The sequence below is a fragment of the Salminus brasiliensis genome, chromosome 11 (assembly GCF_030463535.1).
Source record: "Salminus brasiliensis chromosome 11, fSalBra1.hap2, whole genome shotgun sequence".
NCBI classification, from domain to species: domain Eukaryota; kingdom Metazoa; phylum Chordata; class Actinopteri; order Characiformes; family Bryconidae; genus Salminus; species Salminus brasiliensis.
The window spans coordinates 39,029,931-39,056,521 of NC_132888.1; the positions used below are offsets into that span (position 1 = coordinate 39,029,931).

Consider the following 26,591-nt stretch of genomic DNA (forward strand, 5'->3'; position numbering starts at 1 on the left):
AGCTACTGCAACTAGAGCTACTGCAACAGGATTTACTACCACTTCTGGAACTACTCAAACTAGAGCTACTGCAACTAGACTTACTGCAACGAGATCTACTGCAACTCGACCTACTTCAACTAGAGTTACTGCAACTAGAGCTATTACTGCAACTAGAGCTACTGCAACTAGATCTACTGCAACAAGAGCTACTACCACTTCTGGAACTACTCAAACTAGAGCTACTGCAACTAGAGCTATTGCAACTAGAGCTACTGCTACTAGACCTACTACCACTTCTGGAACTACTCAAACTAGAGCTAGTGCAACTAGAGCTACTGCTACTAGAGCTAGTGCAACTAGACTTACTGCAACGAGATCTACTGCAACTAGACCTACTTCAACTAGAGTTACTGCAACTAGAGCTACTACCACTTCTGGAACTACTTAAACTAGAGTTACTGCAACTAGAGCTACTGCAACTAGAGCTATTGCAACTAGAGCTACTGCTACTAGAGCTAGTGCAACAAGAGCTATTGCAACTAGAGCTACTGCAACTAGAGCTAGTGCTACTAGTCTTACTGTATCTCAAGCTACTGCAACTAGAGCTACTACTGCAACTAGAGCTACTGCAATTAGAGCTTCTGCAACTAGATCTAATACCACCCCTGGAACTTCTCAAACTAGAGCTACTCCTACTAGAGCTCCTGCAACTAGACCTACTGCAACTAGACCTACTACTACTTCTAGAGCTACTGAAACTAGAGCTACTGCAACTAGAGCTACTGCTACTAGAGCTACTGCAGCTAGAGACTCTGCAACTAGAGCTACTACTACTTCTATAACTACTGCAACTAGAGCTACTGCACCTAGAGATTCTGCAACTAGAGCTACTGCAACTAGATCTACTACTTCTTCTGGAACTACTGCAACTAGAGCTGCTGCTACAAGATCTACTGCAACTAGAGCTACTACTACTTCTAGAACTACTGCAACTAGAGCTACTGCAACCACATCTACTGCAACTAGATCTACAACTACTTCTAAAACTAGTGCAACTAAAGTTACTGCATCTAGAACTACTACTGCAACTAGAGCTACCGCAACTAGAGCTACTGCAACTAGATCTACTACTTCTGGAACTACTGCAACTAGATCTACTACTTCTTCTGGAACTACTGCAACTAGAGCTACTGCAACTAGTCTGCAACTAGAACTAGAACTACTAGAGCTACTGCAACTAGAGCTACTACTACTTATAGAACTTCTGCAACAAGGGCTACTGCAACTAGAGCTACTGCAACTAGAGCTACTATTGCAACTAGAGCTACTTCAACTAGATCTACTACCACTTCTGGAACTACTCAAACTAGAGCTACTGCAACTAGAGCTACTGCAACAAGAGCTATTGCAACTAGAGCTACTGCTACTAGAGCTAGTGCTACTAGAATTACTGCAACCAGGGCTACTGCTGCTAGAGCTAGTGCAACTAGACTTACTGCAACGCGAGCTACTACTACTTCTAGAACTACTGCCACTAGAGCTACTGCAACTAGATCTACTGCAACTAGAGCTACTACTGCAACTAGAGCTACTTCAACTAGAGCTACTGCAACAGGATTTACTACCACTTTTGGAACTACTCAAACTAGAGCTAGTGCAACTAGAGCTACTGCTACTAGAGCTAGTGCCACTAGAGCTACTACTGCCACTAGAGCTACTGCAACTAGATCTACTGCAACTAGAGCTACTACTGCCACTAGAGCTACTGCAACTAGATCTACTGCAACTAGAGCTACTACTGCAACTAGAGCTACTTCAACTAGAGCTACTGCAACTAGACCTACTACCACTTCTGGAACTACTCAAACTAGAGCTACTGCAACTAGAGCTACTGCTACTAGAGCTAGTGCAACTAGACTTACTGCAACGAGATCTACTGCAACTAGACCTACTTCAACTAGAGTTACTGCAACTAGAGCTACTACTGCAACTAGAGCTACTGCAACTAGAGCTACTGCAACAAGAGCTACTACCACTTCTGGAACTACTCTAACTAGAGCTACTGCAACTAGAGCTACTGCTACTAGAGCTAGTGCAACAAGAGCTATTGCAACTAGAGCTACTGCTACTAGAGCTAGTGCTACTAGTCTTACTGTATCTCAAGCTACTGCAACTAGAGCTACTACTGCAACTAGAGCTACTGCAATTAGAGCTTCTGCAACTAGATCTAATACCACCCCTGGAACTTCTCAAACTAGAGCTACTCCTACTAGAGCTCCTGCAACTAGACCTACTGCAACTAGACCTACTACTACTTCTACAGCTACTGAAACTAGAGCTACTGCAACTAGAGCTACTGCAATTAGAGCTTCTGCAACTAGATCTAATACTACTTCTAGAGCTACTGAAACTAGAGCTACTGCAACTAGAACTACTGCAACTAGAGCTACTGCAGCTAGAGATTCTGCAACTAGAGCTACTGCAACTAGACCTACTACTTCTTCTGGAACTACTGCAACTAGAGCTACTGAAACTAGAGCTACTGCAACTAGAACTACTGCAACTAGAGCTACTGCAGCTAGAGATTCTGCAACTAGAGCTACTGCAACCACATCTACTGCAACTAGATCTACAACTACTTCTAAAACTAGTGCAACTAAAGTTACTGCATCTAGAACTACTACTGCAACTAGAGCTACCGCAACCAGAGCTACTGCAACTAGAGCTACTACTACTACTAGAGCTACTGCAACTAGAACTAGTACTACTAGAGCTACTGCTACGAGAGCTACTGTAACTAGAGCTACTGAAACTACAGCTACTGCTACTACAGCTACTGCTACTAGATCCACTAGTACTTCTAGAGCTACTGCAACTAGATGTACTTCTAATAGAGCTACTCCAACTAGAGCCACTATGTCTATAAATATGTCTAAATTTTTGTTGTTAAACGATTTTAAATGATTATAATTGCTTTTATTTTAGGTATTAAAATGAATAAAAGATGATTCATGTGGGAATGTCATAAACAAAAACAAACAATTGTTTTTCTTAAATAAATGTTTTTATTTTACAAAATACATCTTCTATGTCTATGTATTGTTTGGGTGGACTGTCAATGACAATGTCATATTTAGGGAGTTCTCCAGCGTCCAGTTCAAGTGGGCAGTGATTGTTGACCGTGGCAGAGAGAGTCTGGTCCTGTTGGCTGCAGACTGGGGTCAGTTTGGCTTTGCTGTGGTCTCTGCTGTTCACCACAGGCAGCTTCACACTCGTAATTACAGTCTCAGTGTGTCTGAGCACGACTTACCTATTCTCTCTGCATCCGGGGGGCTGGGGGGGCTTCACGCACTGTTCCCTCCTCTGTCCTTGCACTGTAACTGCTAAATCACCGCAGGCTGGCCGGCGGCGTGCTGCTCTACTCTAGAGAATATCCCCCTCTTATATTCTTCTGCAGGTGGTTTTACCAAGACACTTTCCCGGCAAGTGTTATAAGGTGCATTATGAGGCATTTATTATATATACACACTTATATATTATAATGGCTTTATTAAGCCTTATAAAGTCAATAGCCTAAGCTAAGGTGTTGGCTGTTTATTAAGCAATGACAATGGTGAGTTAAGTCGAGTCTTTCCTATGCCACGTTTATTGCCCTTATTAGACCTTATTAAGACAATACCTGCTCCATAACTGGCTCTTAGGGGTGAATTATACCCTATTATGCCCTTATTAAGTCTTATAAAGTCTGCTAATCTACTGCCTGTTTATTACTATTTTATTGGTAAAGTGGTAATTGAGAAGTAAATTGAGCATTTTCCTGGGCATGTTGTCCTTATTGGGCCTTATTAAGCCAGTAATACCTGCTACATAACTGGCTCTTAGGGGTGCATTATAAACTACTTATTGCCCCTATTAAGCCAGGAAGTGTTAATTAAATAAATTAGCATTTATTACTAATTTAATAAGCTTTGACAGGTGAATGTTCTAAATGTTTGGCACGTTGACTACATTTTAATTGTATTATACTAACCTTATTAAGCTTTATAAAGCCAACAGCTGCTAATTGACTGTTTATTACTACTCTATTGAGTGATAACTACAGTAATGTGAGCAATTACTGCTATATTACGCATTTTTATACTATTTTTTATACTATTACTACTATTACTACAATTTGAGATGTGCATTATAATGCCCGTATTAAACCTCATTGCCTTAAGAAGTGTTAATTATTTGGCTGTTTATTACTACTTTATTAAGCATTACTTTATTAGGTGCTTAAATATAGTACATTGAACATTTTCCTGGGCATGTTTATTGCCCTTATTAGGTCTTATTAAGCTAAACACTGCTACATAACCTGCTCCTAGGTGTGCATTATAATGCCTCTAAACCAAATAAGTAACTGGGTGTGTATTACTACTTTATTAAGCACTAACTAGTGAATTTAACTTTTTGGTTTTTGGTTTTTGATTTAACTTCAGGTGTGCACTATGATGCACTTATTAAGCCGTATTCAGCCTTATGAAGTCAATACAAAAGGCAGCAATTAGTGCTAATTATTAGGCTATTTATTATTACTTTAAGCAATAATTACACTATATTGCTTTTTGCACTTTTGCAATTTGAGGTGTGCATTAGAACGCACTTATTAAGCCTTATTCAGCCTTTCGAAGTCAATACAAAAGGCTGCTTATTAATGGGCTGTTTATTACTACTTTATTAAGTGATAACTACAGTAAAGTGAGCATTTTCATTGGTCTCCATGTTTGTTGCCCTTATTAGGCCTTATTAAGCCAATATCTGCTACATGACTGGCACTTAGGCGTGGATTATAATGCATCTATTACTAACTGGTCATGTATTACTACTATATTATGCATTAACTGGTGAATTGTGTTAATAATGCACTTATTAAGCCTCATGGCATCAATTAGTGCTAATTATTAGGCTATTTATTACTACTTTGTTAAGCAATAATTACACTAAATTGCTTTTTGCACTTTTTCAATTTGAGGTGTGCATTATAATGCACTTATTAAGCCTTATTCAGCCTTATAAAGTCAATATGTAAAGAACAAGAAATGACAAAACCTCTTCAAATTGGGCAAAAGAATGTTTTAATTTCAATTCTATACTACAAGTACTTACAATATTTACAGTAAAAAAAACAAGCCAAAACAAATCATTAAATCATTCAAATAAAAAGTTAATGTTAATATTTCCAAACTTCTTCTTTTAGTATAATATTTGTCGTAGGGGTCAGTACGCCTCTGCTCGACTTCAGTGTAGCACCTATCTGCATGGGATTCTGTGTAATAACAGAGAATTTCTCATTAGTCCCGGGTTTGCTTGAGCTGAGTGTTAATACGGAAAAAAAGGAAGAATCCTCGTATCTCCCGAATCTCCGTCACGCCAGGAAGAAAATCTTAGATTAACTCCGTAAACTCCTACGCGTACACTATTTTCTCCGAAGTCGTGTTTAGAGGTAGGCTATGGCTATGTTATCAGTAGTGTTAGATTAGGGGTAAAGTCTTTAAGACGGTATTGAGTAAGACTCGCTTTAGTTTCCAATAAAATAAAATCAGAAAGGAAAAGAATCAAGAATATGAGATAAAAAAATGATCCAGTGCAAACGATAAAGAATAAAGAAGCCTTTTCTGCTTTCCATTAACAGCCCCGGTCACGGTAACTGCCCGTCAAACGTTTGGGGACTCTCTTTCGGACCGATTTCAAGAACCGAGCTAGTCAGTCTTTAGGAACGTAGAGCAATAGTTTGTTGAAAAATCCAGTGAATGTGGTTGACCTCTGACCCCAGGTTCAGTCCATCAGGCAATAACATGCTCGGTATCTGATTAGCGCAGCTTTAGTTTAGAACGGGAGACGCTAGGCTAATGTTGCTAACAAACACCTCATCTCCGTAATAAACGGCCATAAACGTTTGTGTTTTTTAACTTGTGTACGTAGCTTTCTGCTAGCTTTCTGGAGCAAATAAATAAAGGTTTTAGCCGTAAGATTTTTTTGAGTTGGGCGACAGTCTAAGTCCACTGTTCGTTAGCATGGTTAGACTAGCATCTCTTGTCTAAACCACATCAGTTTGCCAAATGGACGATCTGAAGATCTGCATATTTTCCAAGAGACGGGACGAGTGTTTATTACGGAGATGACTGGCGATACGGAGATTGGTGACAGTCTACGTCCACTGTTTGTTAGCATGGTTAGCCTAGCATCTCCAGTTCTTAACGAAAGAAGCACACGTCAGATAGCACACATGTCACGGCTGATCGGCTGAATCTGGGGCCAGAGGCTAATCACATACATTAGATATTTTGGCAGAACTGTTCCTTTAACATATGAAAGGCTAAGCAGGCGTGATTAAAGGAAAACAATATAATAATACGTGTGTAAATATTACATTTTCGTAATGTGGAGGTGCTTAAATCCCCAATTTGTGTGTAGTGACGTGATCCAAGTCACTCAGAGTGGGGTTTGGCATGAAATGTTCAATTCTAGAAAAACGTTCCCAGTCAGAGTTGCTCACAGTGATGGGGCGAATGGAACGAGACATCCCCCAAAGCTCCCTCACAGACAGTTATTAGAAATAGCTATCAGCACCCAGAGGCGCTGCTGGGGGATTTTGGGCCCCACCACTAACTAAGACATTACACTGGCCCCCACAACTGCCAAAATACTCTATTAATAATTGCTTTAGGGCCCCTGGCTACGCCCTTCAATACGACGTCGGTGAGCTTCTCTACAGTGAACCAATTTTCCACACCAGACCCCCTCTCTGAATGACTGTGAAAAATCTGTGAAATTCCCCTTTAGTGAACAGTGGATAGCTACGGATTAGCACACAGCTAGCTTTCGCAGCATAGTGAAAAGTAGCAGCGAGAAGATCCAACCTTCAAAACGTCCCCAAACTTCAGACGGGCGAAACTTCACACCGGCACAACGTTATTTAAGACATGTGCGCTCAGCCCGGCCAACCGATCGACGTCCCGGGACTTTTCCGTTAAGCTAGCGAGTGACGGAGGAGTACGAACGGCGGTGGAAAATAAAAAAAACAATAAACGTGCTCCTCTCAGATACACATGCACTTCCAGAAGGTTGGTTTGCTGACCAAAGAACATGTTCTAAGCGTTCTCCAAAGGGTCTCCGACGTCCACAGGGTGGCGTGGCCACTTTTCAGCGGCCTCTGGGATGGCCGCGTTTATTGCTAATGCGCCGACGTAGGACAACACACACAGCGAAGTCAGGAGAGGTACACTAGGTGCTGCTCAGTAGTGGACCAGACAGTTGGCATTGGACGAACTCTCATAGAAACGTAACTCGGTCCCGTACGCTTGTTTGTTGGGTCTCCCGGAAGGTTTCCCATTAGACGAGCGACCCCGCCCGGCTCTGGGTGGGCACCATGACGGGCACGGCGCCCATGCGCTCCAGGGTGGCCTGGCTCACGGCGTACGAATGTGTATGTGTGTGCGGGCCATGGGACGTCCCGGGCGCCGCTGCCGCGGCCGGCGCCGGTCGCAGGCTGAGGGAACCGTTGCTGCGGGTCATGGCGGGCGGGGACGGCGCCGAGTTGGTGGTGACCACCAGAGTTTTGGGAGGCGGCAGGGTGTGGCTGCCGTTGGCGTAGGCGGGGCCACGGGGGGGTGCGGGGCCACCGCCGCTGTGCCCGCCCCCGCCGGTGGCGGCTGTGAAGGTCTGGCGCGTGTCGCCGTTGTAGCGTGTGTAGGAGTTGGTGTCGTAGTTGGGCTTGGGGTTGTGCCAGTAGCGGCTGTTGTAGGTGTTGGTGGAGGTCAGCGTGTCGTTCTCCGAGGACGAGGCGTCGGCGTGGAAGGCCTTCACCGAGGAGGAGCGTTTCGGAGGAAGGTCGTCCTCTCTGAGGAATGAAAAGATGGAGGTTCAGTCAGTCAGTCATTTGCGTACAATTTTTAGAGGCTACGTCTACAAAGGGTCCAGGGGTCTTCGGGGTCTATTCTAAACACTATTAGAATGCGGTTGGTATGCATAGTGGATAACAACACCGCCTTTCCAATGGCACACGAGGGTTCAATCCCCTGGTTGGACAAGCCCACCAATCCTGGACTAGACTCCTCACTCTGAATTTCCTACCTGTGCTAATGTCCGGGACAGCTCGTTACCGTCCCTTCGTCTCGACCCAGCCCAGAAGCGAATATCTAATGACCTTAACACCCCTCAGCAGTGACCTCTCCGGGCCCTCACCTGATCTCGTTGGGGATTTCGTCCTCTTCGTATCTGTTCTTGTTCCTCCAGTAGAAGAGACTGACCACCACCAGCAGCGAGCAGATCACCACGGCCAGAACGGCAGTGACAATGGTCCCGGCGATAAGGCCCACACTTTGGGGCTGAGCTACAGATCGGACAGACAGAGAGAGAGAGAGAGAGAGAGAGAGAGAGAGAGAGAGAGACTATATCATAATTATGAAATATGTAAGTAGATTTTTTGATCTTCTGAAGAGGGTTCTGTGGTCTAATGGGACTCCAGGAGGGTCTGAATCAAAGGTAATGTACAGTATGAAACCAAACATGGATCAAACTTTAGATTTTAAATGGGATTTATTAATTTATGATATATTTTCATATGTTTTTATTTTATCATTGATTTATTACATTACAGAACAAATGCCAGTCATTATATTATTATTATATTTTAATATTATCATTATATTATTATTATTATTATTCATATATAATATGAAGGCTGAAGGGAGCGGCTGTCACTCACGTGCCACCACTTGCAGGTTAAGCAGGCAGGTGCTCTTGCCGATGGCGTTGGAGGCGGTGCACTGGTACAGACCGGACGTGGTGGTGCTGATGTTCCGCAGCGTCACCGTCCCCTGCATCTGATCTGAGGAGCAAACACCAACACAGTGTCTCAGTTTCAGAAAGAGCCTCGTTCATACAAAAAAAATGAACAGCTGTAAATTAGATTATTAATAATAATAATAATAAAAATTATTATTATTATAAATATATCTATTCTGCAAATATGATCCAATAATCAATAATGATTATGCATTTTTTTTTTACAGTTTTGTACTATATCATTATAGTAATCTATAATAAACAATTATGATGTAATTTTATTATGATAATAAATAAAATAAATCATTATGATGATAAACTACTACATCCCATAATAGTTCAACTACATTGTAAACGCTTTCTGGCCAAAAGAACTGAGACAGTATCACAGTAGTATCTAAAGTAATACTTAAAATACATCACATTACAAAAAATTATGAAACTTAGGGAAATAATAATAATTGTATTTTTGTTATTAATACACAGATTAAAGAAAATCTTCGTTTAAAGAAACGCTTCCAGTTGTACTTCAGTTCCTAAGACAGGCCACTAGATGTCGCCAAAAGATAAGGCATTAGACACTGCAGTGCAGTGGGCGCCCACTGGGAGCTCCATCACCAGCAAGCACTGGTTGATGGGTGAAGGTACTGCTGTTAGAAGAAGGCTGGGGGGGATTCTGGGGTTCCAGGGGGGCAGATGGGTCTGATCTGTAGCCTTGTTTCACGGCAGCGCCTGGGTTCGGAAGCGCGGTGCACTACAGTTAAAGGTGTAGTTCGGCGGGAGGTCTTATGTCACATAAGCAAGTCGATTCCGCTAATCATGCTAATGCTAATTGGTGTACATAAGCTTCCACTGCCTGTTGGCTACGTTAGCCTCTTAGCTTTGGTGCAAAACTAGGAATAAACTCAGAGCCGAACTTTACCTTTAATCTCGGACAGAAGTGGAGGATTCAAAACACACACACACACACACACATTGTCACAGCGGGGCAGGGAGGGTGTAGGCCACTCCACGGGGCAGCTCGGGGGAGCGGAAGTCGAGCAGATTTACCAGCGAAGGTGGGGCAGAAGGGCACTCCTACTGCCAGGGGTTTAGTACCTTGCATGGCGGTGTGAGGCAGTTTGGGGATGGACTCCAGCTTCTCCCACGAGTAGGTGGGCGTGGGGATCCCCTCCTCAGAGCCGCACAGCAGCATCACATCGCTGCCCACATCCAGAGACCCCTGCACCCGACACGACGGCACTGAGGGGGGGACTGAGAGAGAGAGAGAGAGAGAGTTAGAGAACTGAACAGTTAATAAAATAGAAGTTTTAAATATATCCTAATATGAAAATATTAACACATAATAATAATAATAATAATAATAATACAAATACTATTAACAATATTATATCATATGATAATTAAAAATACGTCAAATGTATAATAATAATAATAATAATGATTATTATTCCACATGTACAATTTAATTACAATTTTATTTATATTATTATTATTATTATTATTATTATTATATACTACAAATAATAGAAAAACAATGATGATGAACTACTTCACCATGAGTTTCATCTTTTTAAAAATTATTATTATTAATATTATTATTGTTGTCAGATAAAACACACCATAACAACTGTTGTATATTGTGTATTATTTTATTATTATTGCTATTCTTATTCTTTTTATTATTATTACAAATACACTATTTAATTACATTTGTATTTATATTATTATTATAATTATAATATAATTTTGATACTACAAATAACAGAAAAACAATGATAATTGATGAGTTTCACCATTCAAAAAATATTATTATTGTTATTATTATTGTTGTTGTCAGATAAAACACACCATAACAACTGTTGTATATTGTGTATCATTTATTATTATTGTTGTTGTTTTTGTTGTTTTCATTATTATTATTGATATGATGATTATTATTTCAAATAATATAGACTCTACAAATGATGAAAAACGTTTTTCTTATTAAGGTTTTATTATTTCAAATATATCAATTATATTCTACAAATAATAGGAAAACGATGGCGATGATGATGGTCACTATATTACACATTATTATTATTATTATTATTATTATTAATACTATTATTATTAATAATAATAATGATAATAACAATAATGATGTTATTATTATTATTAGTGGTAGAAGTATTTCAAATATAGAATTTTATACCACAAATAATAGGAAAACAATGACGATGATGATTATTATCATTCTAAATACAGGGTCCCTATATTACACATAATAATACCAATAACATTATTATTATTATTATTATTAATAATAATAATAAACAAATTGTATTGTGAAGTATTAAAATACACAGTTGGTCACAGTTGGAGCAGAGCTGCTGATCCTCAGCTGTAAGTGGTTTATGGTGTTACTGATACAGACACTAGATGGCGCTGCAACACCAGCAACTGGAACCAAAGACAATTACTGTCCTGTGTGCTGAGCTGGAGACAAATTCCCACAGTTCCTTTTCCTATGATGACTGAGGGAACTGTGTGTGTGTGTGTGTGTGTGTGTGTGTGTGTGTGTGTGATATAATAATCATAATCATCACTGATATGAACAGACTCACCGAGCACGGTCAGGCCGATGACGCCGATGTTGCGGCCTCCCCGGTCAGGCAGGTTGTTGACCAGGCACTGGTAGGTACCCGTGTCCGACAGCTGCGTGTTGTTGATGAAGATTGAGGCACTTGTGCTGGGCATGGTGGCCACGAAGCCCACCCGCCCGTTCATGTGATTGGCTAAACTGAACACCTGACCGCCCTGGTAGATGATCACCTGGAGACGGAGGAAGACATCGAAGGACAAAGAAGAGACGTAGTCAGTACGTTCTGAGTTCCCCACCAGTCGTCCCTATGGATACTCAGCAAAACTGAGGTACTAGATAGGACAGGTCGCTAGCCTGCTAACTTAAGCCAGGGACCAGTCAAACTGAGGTACTAGATAGGACAGGTCGCTAGCCTGCTAACTTAAGCCAGGGACCAGTCAAACTGAGGTACTAGATAGGACAGGTCGCTAGCCTGCTAACTTGTATCTGCATTTAAGCCAAACTGAGGTACTAGATAAGACAGGTCGCTAGCCTGCTAACTTAAGCCAGGGACCAGTCAAACTGAGGTACTGGATAAGACAGATCGCTAGTTTGCTAATTTGAAGACAGAGACCAGTCAAACTGAGGTAAAAGATAGGACAGCTAGCTTGAAGCCAGAGAACTGAGGTACTAGATAAGACAGAAAGATACCTTGCTAATCTGAAGCCAAATACATGTCAAACTGAGGTACTAGATAAGACAGAAAGTCAGAGTCAATCCAAACTGAGATAATCTAGATTAGACAGGTCGCTAGCTTTCTAGTTTGAAGGTATAGACATGTCAAACTGAGGTACTAGATAAGACAGGTTGCTAGCTTGCTAACTTGAAGCCAGAGAGCAGTCAAACTGAGGTAAAGGATAGGACAGGTCGCTAGTTTGAAGCCAGAGAACTGAGGTACTAGATAAGACAGAAGACTAGCTTGCTAACGGTACCTGTGTTTAAACCAAACTGAGGTACTAGATAAGACAGAAAGCCAGAGTCAATCCAAACTGAGGTAATGTAGATTAGACAGGTCGCTAGCTCGCTAGCTTGATGGTATAGACATGTCAAACTGAGGTACTAGATAAAACAGAAAGGTAGCTTGCTAACTTGAAGCCAGAGACCAGTCAAACTGAGGTAAAGGATAGGACAGGTCGCTAGTTTGAAGCCAGAGAACTGAGGTACTAGATAAGACAGAAGACTAGCTTGCTAACGGTACCTGTGTTTAAACCAAACTGAGGTACTAGATAAGACAGAAAGCCAGAGTCAATCCAAACTGAGGTAATGTAGATTAGACAGGTCGCTAGCTCGCTAGCTTGATGGTATAGACATGTCAAACTGAGGTACTAGATAAGACAGGTTGCTAGCTTGCTAACTTGAAGCCAGAGACCAGTCAAACTGAGGTAAAGGATAGGACAGGTCGCTAGTTTGAAGCCAGAGAACTGAGGTACTAGATAAGACAGAAGACTAGCTTGCTAACGGTACCTGTGTTTAAGCCAAACTGAGGTACTAGATAAGACAGAAAGCCAGAGTCAATCCAAACTGAGGTAATGTAGATTAGACAGGTCGCTAGCTTGCTAGCTTGATGGTATAGACATGTCAAACTGAGGTACTAGATAAAACAGAAAGGTAGCTTGCTGACTTAACGCCAGTGAAGAACCAAACCAAGGCAATCTAGATAAGCCAGAAAGCAACGTTGCCAACTTAAAGCCAGAAAACTGAGGTACTAGATAAGACCGAAAGATACCTTGCTAATCTGAAGCCAAATACATGTCAAACTGAGGTACTAGATAAGACAGAAAGCCAGAGTCAATCCAAGGGCAAAATCTCCAGGGCAAAAGTGAAGACGCTAAACGTCGGACACTTCAGATGTCCCGCTTGACGAGGTCTGCTCTGTCCAGAGGCCGCTAATCCAGCCTGACCGCTCAGACCCGACTCAGTGTTCCTCAGAGAGTTGGTCAGGAGGACCATTTCACCACCACGGTTTCTGAAACCGGTCCATGGAGACTCTCAGTTGGTCCAGATTTTTGTTCTGTAATCACACCTGAGGTACCGGCGGACGGCCGTGCGTTAATTACTTGGCTCGGCTACGTTTTGGAAAGGGAACAGAACGGAAAGACGGACCACCTGGGGGTCCCGGTGGAACTGATGGAGAACATTACACTTGTTTGAAGGATTTTAGAAGAAGGGGCTGAAGGTAAAGGTGCTTTTGCGCAGTTACAGCGCTTCACCACAAGAGGTCACTGTTTGTACTGATTTCCTGAGCTATTGTATACATTACATTGCAGTAACAGGAGGACAAAGGACGTGTGTGTGTGTGTGTGTGTGTGTGTGTGTGTGAGAGTGTGTGTGTGTGTGTGTGTGTGTGAGACATGTTGGAGGCTTCTCTGAGCGGTAATAAACATCTAACACATCGATCTTGTGGGTTTATCTACCATAAATGGTCACAATTCTATAAAAGCTCTCCCTATACCCTATAGCATTCAACAGGCCACGCCTTCGAGACGGATATATGTAAATGAGCTCTGTTCTGATAGGTCGCTCGTCAGAAACCAACACTGGGTCAACCTCAAGCTCGTCAAATTTCGCTTACTTAACTCTGCAGCTCGTCAACCAACAAAATACCCTAAATGGACAAAAGTATTGGGACGAAAAAAGGCTGAGCATTGCTGTGAGGATTTGATTGTGTCCACATTGAGGGTGTCCATAAGTATTTGGACATTTATCTTAAATTTTAACTTCCCACCCCTGAAGAGGCTCTTCGGAAGGCCGTCTGTGATTGGAATAGGTGGGGAAACACTCAAAAGAGGACACACACACACACACACACACTCAGCAACACACACTTGCAACCAGTGTTGCTATGGTTGAGCCCCTCAAACCTCCAGGCTTGTTATCCTACGGCGGTTTAGCCGTACCTCAATCACGCTGACGTTATGAGGAGTGTTTCAGCCCAGACTGACCATCGGACTGACCGTCGGACTGAGCACCACACTGACCACCGGACTGGCCACCGGACTGAGCACCAGACTAGCCACCGGACTGAGCACCGGACTGGCCACCAGACTGAGCACCGGACTGACCACCGGACTGACCACCGGACTGACCACTGGACTTGCAGTTAGCACGTTAGCTTGAAGCTAGGGCTGTAGTTTGCAGGTAGTACATTACTTTGCGACTAGAGCCTTAGTTAGCAGTTAGCATGTTAGCTTGGTGCTGTGGTTTGCAGTTAGCACGTTAGCTTGGTGCTAAAGGCTCCGAGACTCGTTACAGACTCGTTACAGCCCTGGTTGACGGGTAAACACACACACACACACAAACACACACACACACACACCGCAGTGTTATTTAACCTCATGTCCATTGTGGTGCCATGATTTACACACACACACACACACACACACACACACTGCAGCGTGGTGTAACTGCGTGTCAGTTGCGGTGCTGTGGTTTCCTGAGAGCGCTTTGCTTTTGTCCTTTTATCCACAGATGAATAGGCATCTCTTCAGCTGTGATGAACAGCAGTGAGCCCTGCAGTGCCCTGTGTGTGTGTGTGTGTGTATTGTTGAGTGTGTGTTGCTGAGTGTGTGTGTGAGAGAGAGAAAGAACAGAGAAAGTGAGGAGATTAACGACCGGAAGTGAAATTGTGTATTTATGCCTCTGCACAAATAAACGGTAAATTGACAAAAGTATTGGGACACCTACTCATTCATTGTTTCTTCTGAAATCAAGGAAATTTAAAAAAATAAAGAACATATCCTGCTTTTGTTGGAGTAACTGTCTTGGGGAAGAAGACTTTCTGCTGGATTTTGCAGTGAGCATTGCTGTGAGGATTTGATTGCATTCCGCGACAAGGCCTGCATTAGCAAGGTCAGGATCACCTCATCACCCCCAATTCCCAAGCTCATCCTAAAAGTATGTGGTGTGCAAATGCTTGTTTAGTCGAATGTAGAGAAGTACTGCCAATAGAATAAGACTCGCCAGGCGTGGGCTAGTAGAGGGGTATAAAGCCCCCCAGCATTGAGGAGCTGTGGAGCAGTGGAAGAACTGTGTTCTCTGGAATGATGGATAACGAAGCCCTCGTCACGGAATGCAATCAAATCCTCACAGCAATGTTCAGCCTTCAAAATCTAGTAGCAGAAAGTCACTGGACAGTAGGTTAGTAGACGGTCACTCCAACAAAAGCAGGATCAGCTCTTTTAATACCCCTGATTTCAGAAGAAGCGGTGGATGAGCAGGTGTCCCAATACTTTTGTCCAGGTTTTTTTGTCTTTACTCCAGAAGCTAATATTGCTAATGCTAATGCTGGGGTTCAGCACACACACAGTGTATGCTTGCTGGAAAGGAGGTCAAATGATGTTGATCCCTAAGAAGTGTCTTGGCATGGACAGCGCTGTCCACTGCCGCATTGGCCCCACCCCCAGCACCCACCATAATCCATTGCCAGCCTGGACTTTCTGATGTTGGAACCCGTCTGATGTTTCTGAGCACGTACTGGGCGCTGGGTACGAGAACCCAAAAACCCTGGGACCACATTGAGTGGACCACCCAGCAGGACACCACACAGTTCCACAATGGGTGTAAAACCTTGAGACGTGTCCCACACTTCAGTTCTCCGCCCTGTCCAGCTTTAAAGACCCCATAATAGAACCCTGTGGGACTGAGGCACCTGTAGTAAGGTACAGTACAGGTCCCCAGGAGGACGGTTGGCGATTGCTGCACTGCAACACGCTACAGCACCTTCCCGGTTCCGTCTGTGGACTTCAGCTGGACTTCAGCTACAGGTCAACCGGTCCGAGCTGTTAGTAGTGCCATGTCCCATCTGCCGGTGGACTGACGATTTCCTGACCAGCAGGAGGTAGCAGGTGCGGCTTGGAAAACACCACAGACATGTTCCCCGTGTTCCCTGCCAACACTTCAGGACATTTACAACAGCGGGGTCGCAACCTATCTGACCCAGGACATCCAGCTCTTCCGACCAACCTCCCCAGGGGTACACGGACCATCAAAGCCAGCAGACGTGACATGCAATCAGCTTCCCTAGAGCTGCGGCGCCTACCAAACGGAACTGACCCCTCTCACTTTAAACAGACCTTGTATTCCTCAGATTCCTCGGACGTGTAAAACATCCCAATTAGGATTTCGGAATGGTCGGACCGAAGGCGTCGGATATACAGAACTACTGCAGGGCCGGTTTTTACCTACAAATAAAGGAAGGGTAAGGGCTGATGCCAACAGGAGAACTCGAGAGCCCTGTAGAATGGCCTTGTAGTCCCAGCGAAAGACTCTCCTCGGATATTCCGACTTATGAAAACCACCGTGACATTCACATCATACAAACCGCTGCACGGATTTCAATATTTAATAACTGACATGTCAAGTACTGTACTGCGCCTACACCACCCCCCGCCTGTTACGTCTAGAAGGGAAGCTCATAAAACTCAAATCAGGTTTTCTTGCTTGATTATTTAGACGGTTGTACGGCGCAGATGCCAGAGAACCACACTCAGGGGAGGGGGGCAGATTCAGGACAGAGAAAAGGCTCACATCGAACCCTTAGTTCTATATATAGCATTACGTTACGTTATACAGATGTGGCACCTTTACATTTGAGGACAAAGTGGCAAAAGGACAGTTCGTTGTTCAGTAAACAAGACACTGGTGGCAGCAATAACGCCTCAAAATCTAATGTCCAACACAAGCTGTCTTCTTCGGATCAAAAGGTTCGAGGTTCGGCACTTTCCAGAGAAGTCGCAGACAAGGTTTCCCAGGGTAGTCCGAAGGCTGCACTGTTTACGTTTTGTCACAACCTCATCATTACGTCACATGATCGTAAGACTTCTTAGTCAGACGACTACCCTATGATAACTTCCGGAAAATTCCAGTCACGTTCCGATATCCGTTTTCTGGCAGGCTTACTGCTCGTACAACTAAGCGAGCACACCAGTCAGTTGTAATAGAGTTCGGAACCATCGCCATGGGCAAAGGACGCGATCTGACTGATGTCCAAAAGGACACGATAATAGGGTCCCTGGCGAAGGGTGGTGGCATCCCAGGAAGCACTAACTTCGTGGGAGTCACCGTAGGGAAGCTGTACCGTGAACCGACTTCTCGTACTTCTTGAGAGCCTCCCAACGGCATTACAGTGGTTCCCCACGGGCCATTGATGCCAGAGGGGAGCGGCGGTGACTCCGGCGAGTGGTGCAGAGCAATCGACGCCCCACTGTGGAGCAGCTAACCTCTTTAACGAACACCTTCCCTCACCCTAATTACAGTCCATGCCACAACGTCCCGCTAGTGGCATCCCCAGCCAAGGGTGGTTACTCCCGCTATCTCGCAGTTTCGACTTAAAGGAAACATGAGACTCGTATTGGAAATGTGGTAAGAAAAATGCTCGGTCTGTGTAAACACAGCCCACGGCACCGGTAACGCTAGCTGGCTAAAAGACTCTGAAAGAGGTAATAAGAGGAGGGACATGGCGGATGACATAATGACAGATGACCAGTGGTCTATCCATGTTCTGCTCATTCCACTGCTCATATCAGAGAGCGAGGAAATCGTTACAGTCAAGAGTGCTGTTGAAATGTTACGCAGAAATCCATTTCCTTCTTCTCAGAGATCAATCACAATCAATCAGAGAGGACAGATAAGTATCTGTGGCCAGAGGAGCTACGATGAGCCGGCGCCGTGGCCCTGAATGGCGAATGGGGCCAAACGAGGGACGAGTGGGAGCCCGGCACCACGGTTGTTTGTGACCGTAAATACCTTGTCAGTGTACTCTTTTGGGGACTTTGCACTGGCAGGGATAGTAAGACCTTCTGAGTGATCGTCTTACATCGTAGGTGGACAGCGATGGTATCTGAACTTGGAGAACCTGTTTGTGAGCCTGAAACACTTTGCCAATAGAGAACCGCGGGACAGAGCTAGTCCATCATCAAGGCTAGCTTGACCACAACTGGTTGATCAGCAGAACCAAGCTGGTCCATCAACTCTATTGCCTTGACCAAGCTGGTCTATCACCACAACTAGCTTGACCGAAACTGGTCTACAAGCATGACAGAGCTGGTATATCACCAAGTCTTGCCTGACCAAGCTGGACCAACACTACGACTAGCTTGACCAAAACTGGTCGGCCACCATGACCAAGCTGGTTGATCAGCAGGTCCAAGCTGGTCCATTGCCTTGACCAAGCTGGTCTACCACCACGACTAGCTTGACCAAAACTGGTTGGCCACCATGACCAAGCTGGTTGATCAGCAGGACCAAGCTGGACCATCACCATGAATAGCTTGACCAAAACCACTCTCCTAGAATGAGAGAGTTGGTCAATCTCCACAACTAGCTTGACCAAGCTGGTCCATCACCACAACTAGCTTAACCAAAACTGGTCGGCCACCATGACCAAGCTGGTTGATCAGCAGGTCCAAGCTGGTCCATTGCCTTGACCAAGCTGGTCTACCACCACGACTAGCTTGACCAAAACTGGTTGGCCACCATGACCAAGCTGGTTGATCAGCAGGACCAAGCTGGACCATCACCATGAATAGCTTGACCAAAACCACTCTCCTAGAATGAGAGAGTTGGTCAATCTCCACAACTAGCTTGACCAAGCTGGTCCATCACCACAACTAGCTTAACCAAAACTGGTCAGCCACCATGACCAAGCTGGTTGATCAGCAGGACCAAGCTGGTCCATCACCTCCATTGCCTTGACCAAGCTGGTCCATCACCATGACTATCTTGACCAAAACTGGTCAAGCAGCAGGGCCAGGCTCGTTCATCACCACGACTAGCTTGACCAAGTTGGACCAACACTACGGCTAACTTAACAGAAATGGTCCATCACCACAACTAGCTTAACCAAAACTGGTCAGCCACCATGACCAAGCTGGATCATCACCATGAATAGCTTGACCAAAACCCTTCTACTAGAATGACCGAGCTGATCGATCACCACAACTAGCTTGACCAAACCTACCCTGTGCTGGTCAAGCTGGTCAAGCAGCTGGTTTACCAGTATAGGGTATGTTTTGGACTGGCTGACCAGCTTCTCAGCCTCCTTCTTGACCTTCAAAGACTAGCTTAGACCATCTGCAGAAGCTGACCATTGCTGGATTTTTCATTTCAGCAGAGCTTGAGAGTGAAACAATGATGTTTGGGCTCACACCTGGACCTTTAGAGATGTGAGGAATCTGTAAGTCGTAGATTTGGAAGGTCTTTAACTCTAAAGTCCAGCTACTGTCCAGTTACTGGACAGCAGATTTACACTGTCACTGATTGTGAAACATTGATGCAAACCACCCCAGGCCCTAATGGCCCTGCAACCATTCTATTCAAGCGTCTTTTGGTTGAATCTGGGTTGTGTGTGTGTGTGTGTGTGTGTGTGTGTGTGTGTGTGTGTGTGAGAGCGAGTGCTTCGCGTGTGTATTCAGAGGAACAGCTGCTCTGGCCCTGCCTGTAAAGCGCTGGGTTAATTAGTGCAGAAGATTGTTATGTGCTTGAAGTTAAAAGAGTTGGAAGCAGGTGAACGAGTGTGCATTTTTTATATATATGTAATGTGTGTGTGTGTGTGTGTGTGTGTGTGTGTATGTGTGTGTTTGTGTGTGTTTGTGGGTTGGGTCAGGTTAAAAGCGTCCGAGGCAGGTGATGCGGGGATGCGCCTGCAGCCACGTATGAAACTAAATAGCCCGTAATCAAAAGGGAAAGGGCAGAAAACCTGCGCTCGGCCTCTCGGACGCTCGCTGGACAGAGATCAAAAGCTGCCCATGTGTTTCTCTGCAGGCTGAGGCTCCGCCCATTACCCAGGGGGGTGTGCACAGATGTGTGGCGCATGTATTCACTGCCCAGTGCCCGTTACAGTTTCCTTCCAGTCTTTTTTTTTTCCCCCCACTGAAGCCCACTTTTAACATCAGTATGATAAAGAAATATTATTCCATAATTTTCTAATATTCCATAAGTTTTTCCTGATCCCTCAGAATTAAAAATAGAAATAAAACAGTTAAAATTAGTCAATAAAAAACTTTTTTTTTTTTATTAAAAAGTGCTTCTTTAGTTTAGAATGGGAGATGCTAGGCTAAGCTTGCTAACAAACAATGGACTTACACTGTCACCAATCTTTTCTTGGTAGATAATAATATGGTAGGTAAGAATCATTTTCATGAAAAAACTATTAATATATAAAGTAAAAATAATTTATTTAAACAAATAAAAACAAAAAAGTAACTAATTAAAATATATATTTTGTTTAATATATTTTTTTATAGTTTTTTTATTTCTTTATTAGATGTATTTTTTCCTAATTCATAATCTATTCATAATTTCATAGCATTTCATTTATTTATTGTTCAAAAGATAAAAATTGTTATAATATTTACATAAATTACATAAACAAGTGTAATTTAAGTGTTTCATTTTTTATTACAAAAAATAAATAAGTAAAAATAAAACATACAAAAATAATTTTAGCCAATAAAAATATATCTTTTGTTTATATTTATTCTATTTTATTTCTTTATTACATTTATTTATTTATTGTTGTTTCTCTTGATCTCAACATCATATTTGTTTATTTATTATTATTTATTTATTTGTTTGAGCCTGTTTCAATCTGCGCTCTGGAAGTAGACGGGAAAATCGGGCGCTTTCCGGGACGAGGAGACGGACGTTCTCCTGTTTATCGAGAGCTGAGCTGTGGATGTGACATTCACACGCTCCCTTCATTATTCAGCGGCGGCGATGCAGCCGAATGACGGGTGTGATGGGATTTAAGATGCCGTGCGCCGGCAGAGCGTCGTATTTACGGGCGTAAGAACTTGCTTCAGGACTGCTAATGGTTTTAAATAATGAGTGAAAAGCAGGGAGGGTGGCAGTTATGCCCTCGTTACGCCATCACTCTCCATAAGCCTGGATGAGAGGAAGCTTCTGAGAGCACCAGACCACTTCCACAGTCTCCCCAATTTTACATAGTCAATTACCCAACCCTCTCGGGCCGGCTAGTGGATCACTGTGCCGGCCAGCATCACTCTGAAGTGATCTGCCCACCCGGAGAGAGCAAGGCCGACCGCAAGGCCGACCGCAAGGCCGACCGCAAGGCCGACCGCAAGGCCGACTGTGCTCTCTCAGGCTCCGGCTGCTGATGGCAGGCAGCAGGACAAAGCTAGCCTACATACAGTAGGCCTCCCATCGGTTAATGCATGGTCAGTCGGGCTCCCAGTCAAGGACTGAGCCTAGTCCTGGACTACCTTCAGCCTCAATGGAGGCTTCCCCCCTGTCCCGGAATATCCGTCCCAATCGTGTGGGTTGACCCATCCTTCATCATGTAGGTCAATCCTACAGTGGTCCCAAAAAGAACTACTTTTTTATGGACGTTTTTTTGGATGGTGGACCCGCTCTCGACCTAGCAGTGATCCCGTGGTCAGAACTTGACCTCCACAGCCCTTTTCCTGTACACCTACATGTTGACCTAGGTGGAGCTCAGTGGCAGGTGAATGGGGCGGTGCTTTACCTGCTCTGGCTGGTTAGCGTTGGCCAGCGGCGTGACCATCCAGATGATGTAGAGGTTGTTGAGGGCAGCGCTGGTGGTGAAGGTGCAGGGTAGGACGGCTGCCTGGCCCCTAGCGACCTGCACACTGCTCTGGCGTACCGTCACCTCTAGGGAGCGCACACACACTGCAGGAGAGAACAAACACACACAGAGAATGCTGGGTTAATCACCGTACAACAGCAAAGGACACTACGGTGTTACTACAGGGTTGCTAGGGTGTTGCTAACTGGTTGCCCAGCTATTTCTCTGCTGGTAGCTACAGTGTTTTTACATTGCTGCTGTGATGTTCCAGGTGGTTGTTATGGTATTCAAAGAAACGGTGTAGCATGGTGAGCCTCTGTTCGGCATTTTCTATCTATCCCCATGGCGATAGCACTAGGCTATTGTTTTAGTTTATGCTGAATGCTATTTGTCCTTTTTGTCAGTGTCAAGTAGTAACACCCTAGCAACCACTTCTTTCAATTCCATACCAGCCACCTGGAAAACCATAACAGCCCTGTATCAACCCATTTGCTACCACTTCTTTGAACACCATAGCAACCACCTGGAACATCAAAGCAGTCCTGTACTAACCCATTTGCTACCACTTCTTTGAACACCATAGCAACCACCAGGAGCATCATAGCAGCCATGTAGTAACACCCTAGCTACCTTTTCTTTGAATACCATACCAACCACCTGGAGCATCATAACAGCCCTGTATTAACCCATTTTCTACCACTTCTCCAAATACCATAGCAACCACCTGGAACATCAAAGCAGTCCTGTATTAACTCATTTGCTACCACTTCTTTGAACACCATAGCAACCACCAGGAGCATCATAGCAGCCCTGTAGCTAGCACACAATGCCAAACGTGGGTTCGAGGTAGGGTATAAAGCCCTGGGCTTTAATGGCCTGGGCAGTTTTCCGTCCACACAAAGTCTCGGGCAGGTGGTTGGGTGTTGGGTGAACCCAGTCTCGGCCACTTTGCCGTAATCACAGGTACATCTCGCAGACGGGCAGGGCTGCTAAGCATCAGCATGATGAACCTCCCCATACACAACCGGCGGCGTGATGAGGCGAAGCGCAATCAACGAGGCTCACAGATCGCGAACACGGCCTATTTCAGTACCGGCTAAACGCATTAGCCACCAATTGGGTTACTCCCCCCGCCGACAAGATGCATGTGCAGTCAAGGTAATCGCATCCGGACATGTGTTCAAACCAAGCGAGCAGCGGGGAGAAGGTGCGTCCAGGAGAAACCGTCCCGACCTCATCCGTCAGGCTCGTTTAGGAGCCGCTAATTTTTAGCATCAGCGATGAGAAGCACTGCTCTTAGACGTCGGCAAGCATCCGCCTTGTTAGCAGGTATACAGATGGCGGACGGATTGAATTAGGCCCTCTAACGAGAGGCGCCACGCCGCTAATTGAGGGAGACGAATTGCCGCCTCGCTTCCCGGCGCCACGTGACCGCCATCAAGCCAATCGCACAAGAGGAGGCCTCCGATCACCAGCTGGGGTGGCATCAGTACCAGATTGGCTGCAAAATTTGCCTTCATTGGCGCTTCTCTTGGATTTGCGCTGTTTTTTAACACCTTGGATTAACGTTCAGTATTCCCAGAAACTGCAAGTCATCCAAAAACAGGCTCCATCCAATATACACTGCACTTATAAATATTAGGAATGTTAGGAATTTATATTGTGTGTGTTTATATACTATATATATATATATATATATATATTATATATCATTAGTATATAGATAGTAAGTATATATATATTTATTAATAAAATGTATATATAAATATTTATATATTCAGTTACAATTAGATACAATTTATTTGCAGACATCCTTGTATTTTCTATATATAATTATATATAATATTATTACTAATATATTAATCGACAGAATCTATACATATGTAATTGTGTGTGTGTGTGTATATATATATATATATATATATATATATATATATACACATACACACACACACATATATATAAATAATTACATATATGTATAGATTCTGAGTTGGGGATGATCCAATCAAATCCTCACAGCAATGCTCAGCCTCCAAAATCTAGAGGAAATACTTATTCCCTGGACAGTAGAGACAGTTACTCCAACAAACGCAGGATCAACTCTTTTTGAAAAAATGACCGAGCAGGTGTCCCAATACTTTTGTCAATTTAGTTGATCTGTTATTGTGACTAGTTAAGTGAGTTTCCTGACAATCCTCTCTCTCCTGAAATGTTGATGTGTTGGAGACGGGAGGGTTTCCATCCCACAACCCCCACAAGGAAGCCGAAGCCCATTCTCCGAAGATTCCGACATTTCCGTGACGTATGAAAATGTCGTTCCCGAGGGTAAAATGAATGTGAGCAATCTAGTCCGATCTTAAAGAAGCTTTAGATTACACGACTCCTGATCCAGCCTTGACCTCTCGGACCAGTTTTTTTTTTTTTAAGATTCTTACAGCTCCGAGCGCTCCTCTTAAGTCCGGAATATCGCCTGCCAGGCCGCGGGCTGGCGCCTGAAGCGTTCCCGCCCACTCTGGAGGACTGGAAAAGACGCTCAGATGGTCGCTTTTCGTACAAAGGCGTTTGCAAAGGAGTGGATGGCTAAAGGTGAGCCTGGACACGTAAACAGACCAGAACCAATCAACAAACAAACAACCGCTCCGGACTCCGGACAGCTGGGACTTGAAATACAACAACAGCAGGACGAAGCCCGCCCCCTCAGCTAACCGCTCGTCTACAATCCGCGGTGTTACGGATTATGGATCGGCCACACGAGCCGCATTGGTGATTAGGGCTGAGTATTCGGAAGGACCTGGCGACACGATGCGTATCACAATCCGATAAAACCGCGATACTTCGATATATCGATATTTTCGCTCACTCCTAGTAGCAAGAAAGGCCTCATATCTCTATTCAGCCTCCCGAAGTTTAGCCCCGCCCATTCAGTCTGGCGCTATAAGCGATGATTCGAGGGGCAACACCAGGGCAGCCAATCAGAGCAGAGCTTGTTCGGATCTATGTTAGAGCACGGAGTAAAATGCTAGCATGCTCGCATTAGCACGCTAATCAGAGCGCCAGTGCCCCCCCCCCCCCTTCGTACCGGAGAACCTGCCGTGGCCCAGGGCACGCCTGAGTGAACAGTGCTGCTGTTATTTATTTAGCTGTTCATTAAACCCCTCCACCCCCACCTCCACCTCTCCACCTCCTCCTCCTCGGCGGCGGAGAACACACCTCGCCTGCTTTTGATGCTAATTGGAAAAGTCACCTTGGGCGTTTGGGGGAGAGGCCTGGGGGCTGTGGGGGTGGGGGTTGGGCCGTGGGGCTACGGGACACGCCTCGGTTGTCTCCGCTCAGAGAGGAGAACGGTGTCAACTGTTATACTTATTCATGCAGGAGAGGAGACCACCCCAGAGACAGAGAGCGAGCGAGGGGGGGAGAGAGAGAGAGAGAGAGAGAGAGAGAGTGTGTCTATGGACAGTATAAGGAATATAATAAAAGGGGGCGGGGCTTCTCCTGTGCAGTCACCCGCTTCTTCTGAGGGACTACCTCTCTTTTCCTCTCCCTCGAACTCTCCACCTCTCTCTACCCTGCTTTATCTCTCCTTCCTGCTTGTCTTATTGTTGCTATGGTGTTGCTATGTGGTTGCTAAGGTGTTGCTAGGCAGTTTGAAACGTATAGGAGTTGGTTGCTGAGGTTTTACTTGGTGGTTGCTAAGGTGTTGCCAGACAGCTTCTAAGGTGCTGCTGTGGTATAGGAGTTGGTTGCTAAGGTGTTGCTAGATGGTTGTTGAGGTATTGCTAGGCAGCTTCTGAGGTGTTGGTATGGTGTAGGAGATGGTTTCTGGGGTTTTGCTAGGTGATTACTAGGGTCTTGCTAGGTGGTTGCTAAGGTGTTGCCAGGTGGCTTTTAAGGTGTTGCTATGGTATAGGAGATGGTTTCTGGGGTTTTGCTAGGCGACTGCTAGGGTTTTGCTTGGTGGTTGTTAAGGTGTTGCTAGGCAGCTTGTAAAGTTTTGCTTTGGTATAGGAGTTGGCTGATAATGTTTTGCTAGGTGGTTGCTAAGATGTTGCTAAGCAGATTCCAATGTATTGCTATGGTATAGGAGTTGGTTGCTAAGGTGTTGCCTGATGGTTGTTGAGGTATTGCTAGGCAGCTTCTATGGTGCTGCTATGGTATTGGAGTTGGTTGCTGAGGTTTTGCTAGGTGGTGTTGCTAGGCGATTGCTAAGGTGTTGCTAGGCAGCTTGTAAATATTTGCTTTGGTATAGGAGTTGGCTGCTAATGTTTTGCTAGGTGGTTGCTAAGAAGTTGCAAAGCAGCTTCCAAGATGTTGCTATGGTATTGGAGTTGTTTGCTGAGGTTTTGCTAGGTGATTGATAAGGTTTTGCTAGGTGGTTGCCAATGTGTTGCTAGGTGATTGCTTAGGTGATCAGTTGGTCAGTTGGTGCCAGGACTTCTGCCCAAAAGAAGGCAATCACACAAACTCAGTATTGTAGTATTCAGGAAAAGAAAGCCTTACATAAAACCATCACACTCACACACTCTTACACACTCACACACTCTTACACACTCACACACTCTTTCACACACTCACACACACACTCACACACACTCACACACACACTCACAC

The 26,591-nt window shown here is 44.4% G+C and overlaps 1 protein-coding gene across 2 annotated transcripts in view; it reads right to left on the reverse strand.

Moving 5' to 3' along the window:
* Positions 1-5,085: 5,085 nt before the first annotated feature.
* Positions 5,086-26,591, reverse strand: part of igsf11 (immunoglobulin superfamily member 11) — a 111,468-nt gene continuing 89,962 nt past the window's right edge. For both annotated transcript variants that reach the window (XM_072690821.1, XM_072690824.1), the window contains exons 2-7: positions 21,921-22,084; positions 11,421-11,628; positions 9,913-10,068; positions 8,735-8,857; positions 8,212-8,359; positions 5,086-7,867 (exon numbers count right to left, since the gene is read on the reverse strand). In XM_072690821.1, coding sequence (XP_072546922.1) covers positions 7,360-7,867; positions 8,212-8,359; positions 8,735-8,857; positions 9,913-10,068; positions 11,421-11,628; positions 21,921-22,084 — 1,307 coding nt within the window. In that variant the 3' untranslated portion in view covers positions 5,086-7,359. The remainder of the gene's footprint in view (positions 7,868-8,211; positions 8,360-8,734; positions 8,858-9,912; positions 10,069-11,420; positions 11,629-21,920; positions 22,085-26,591) is intronic.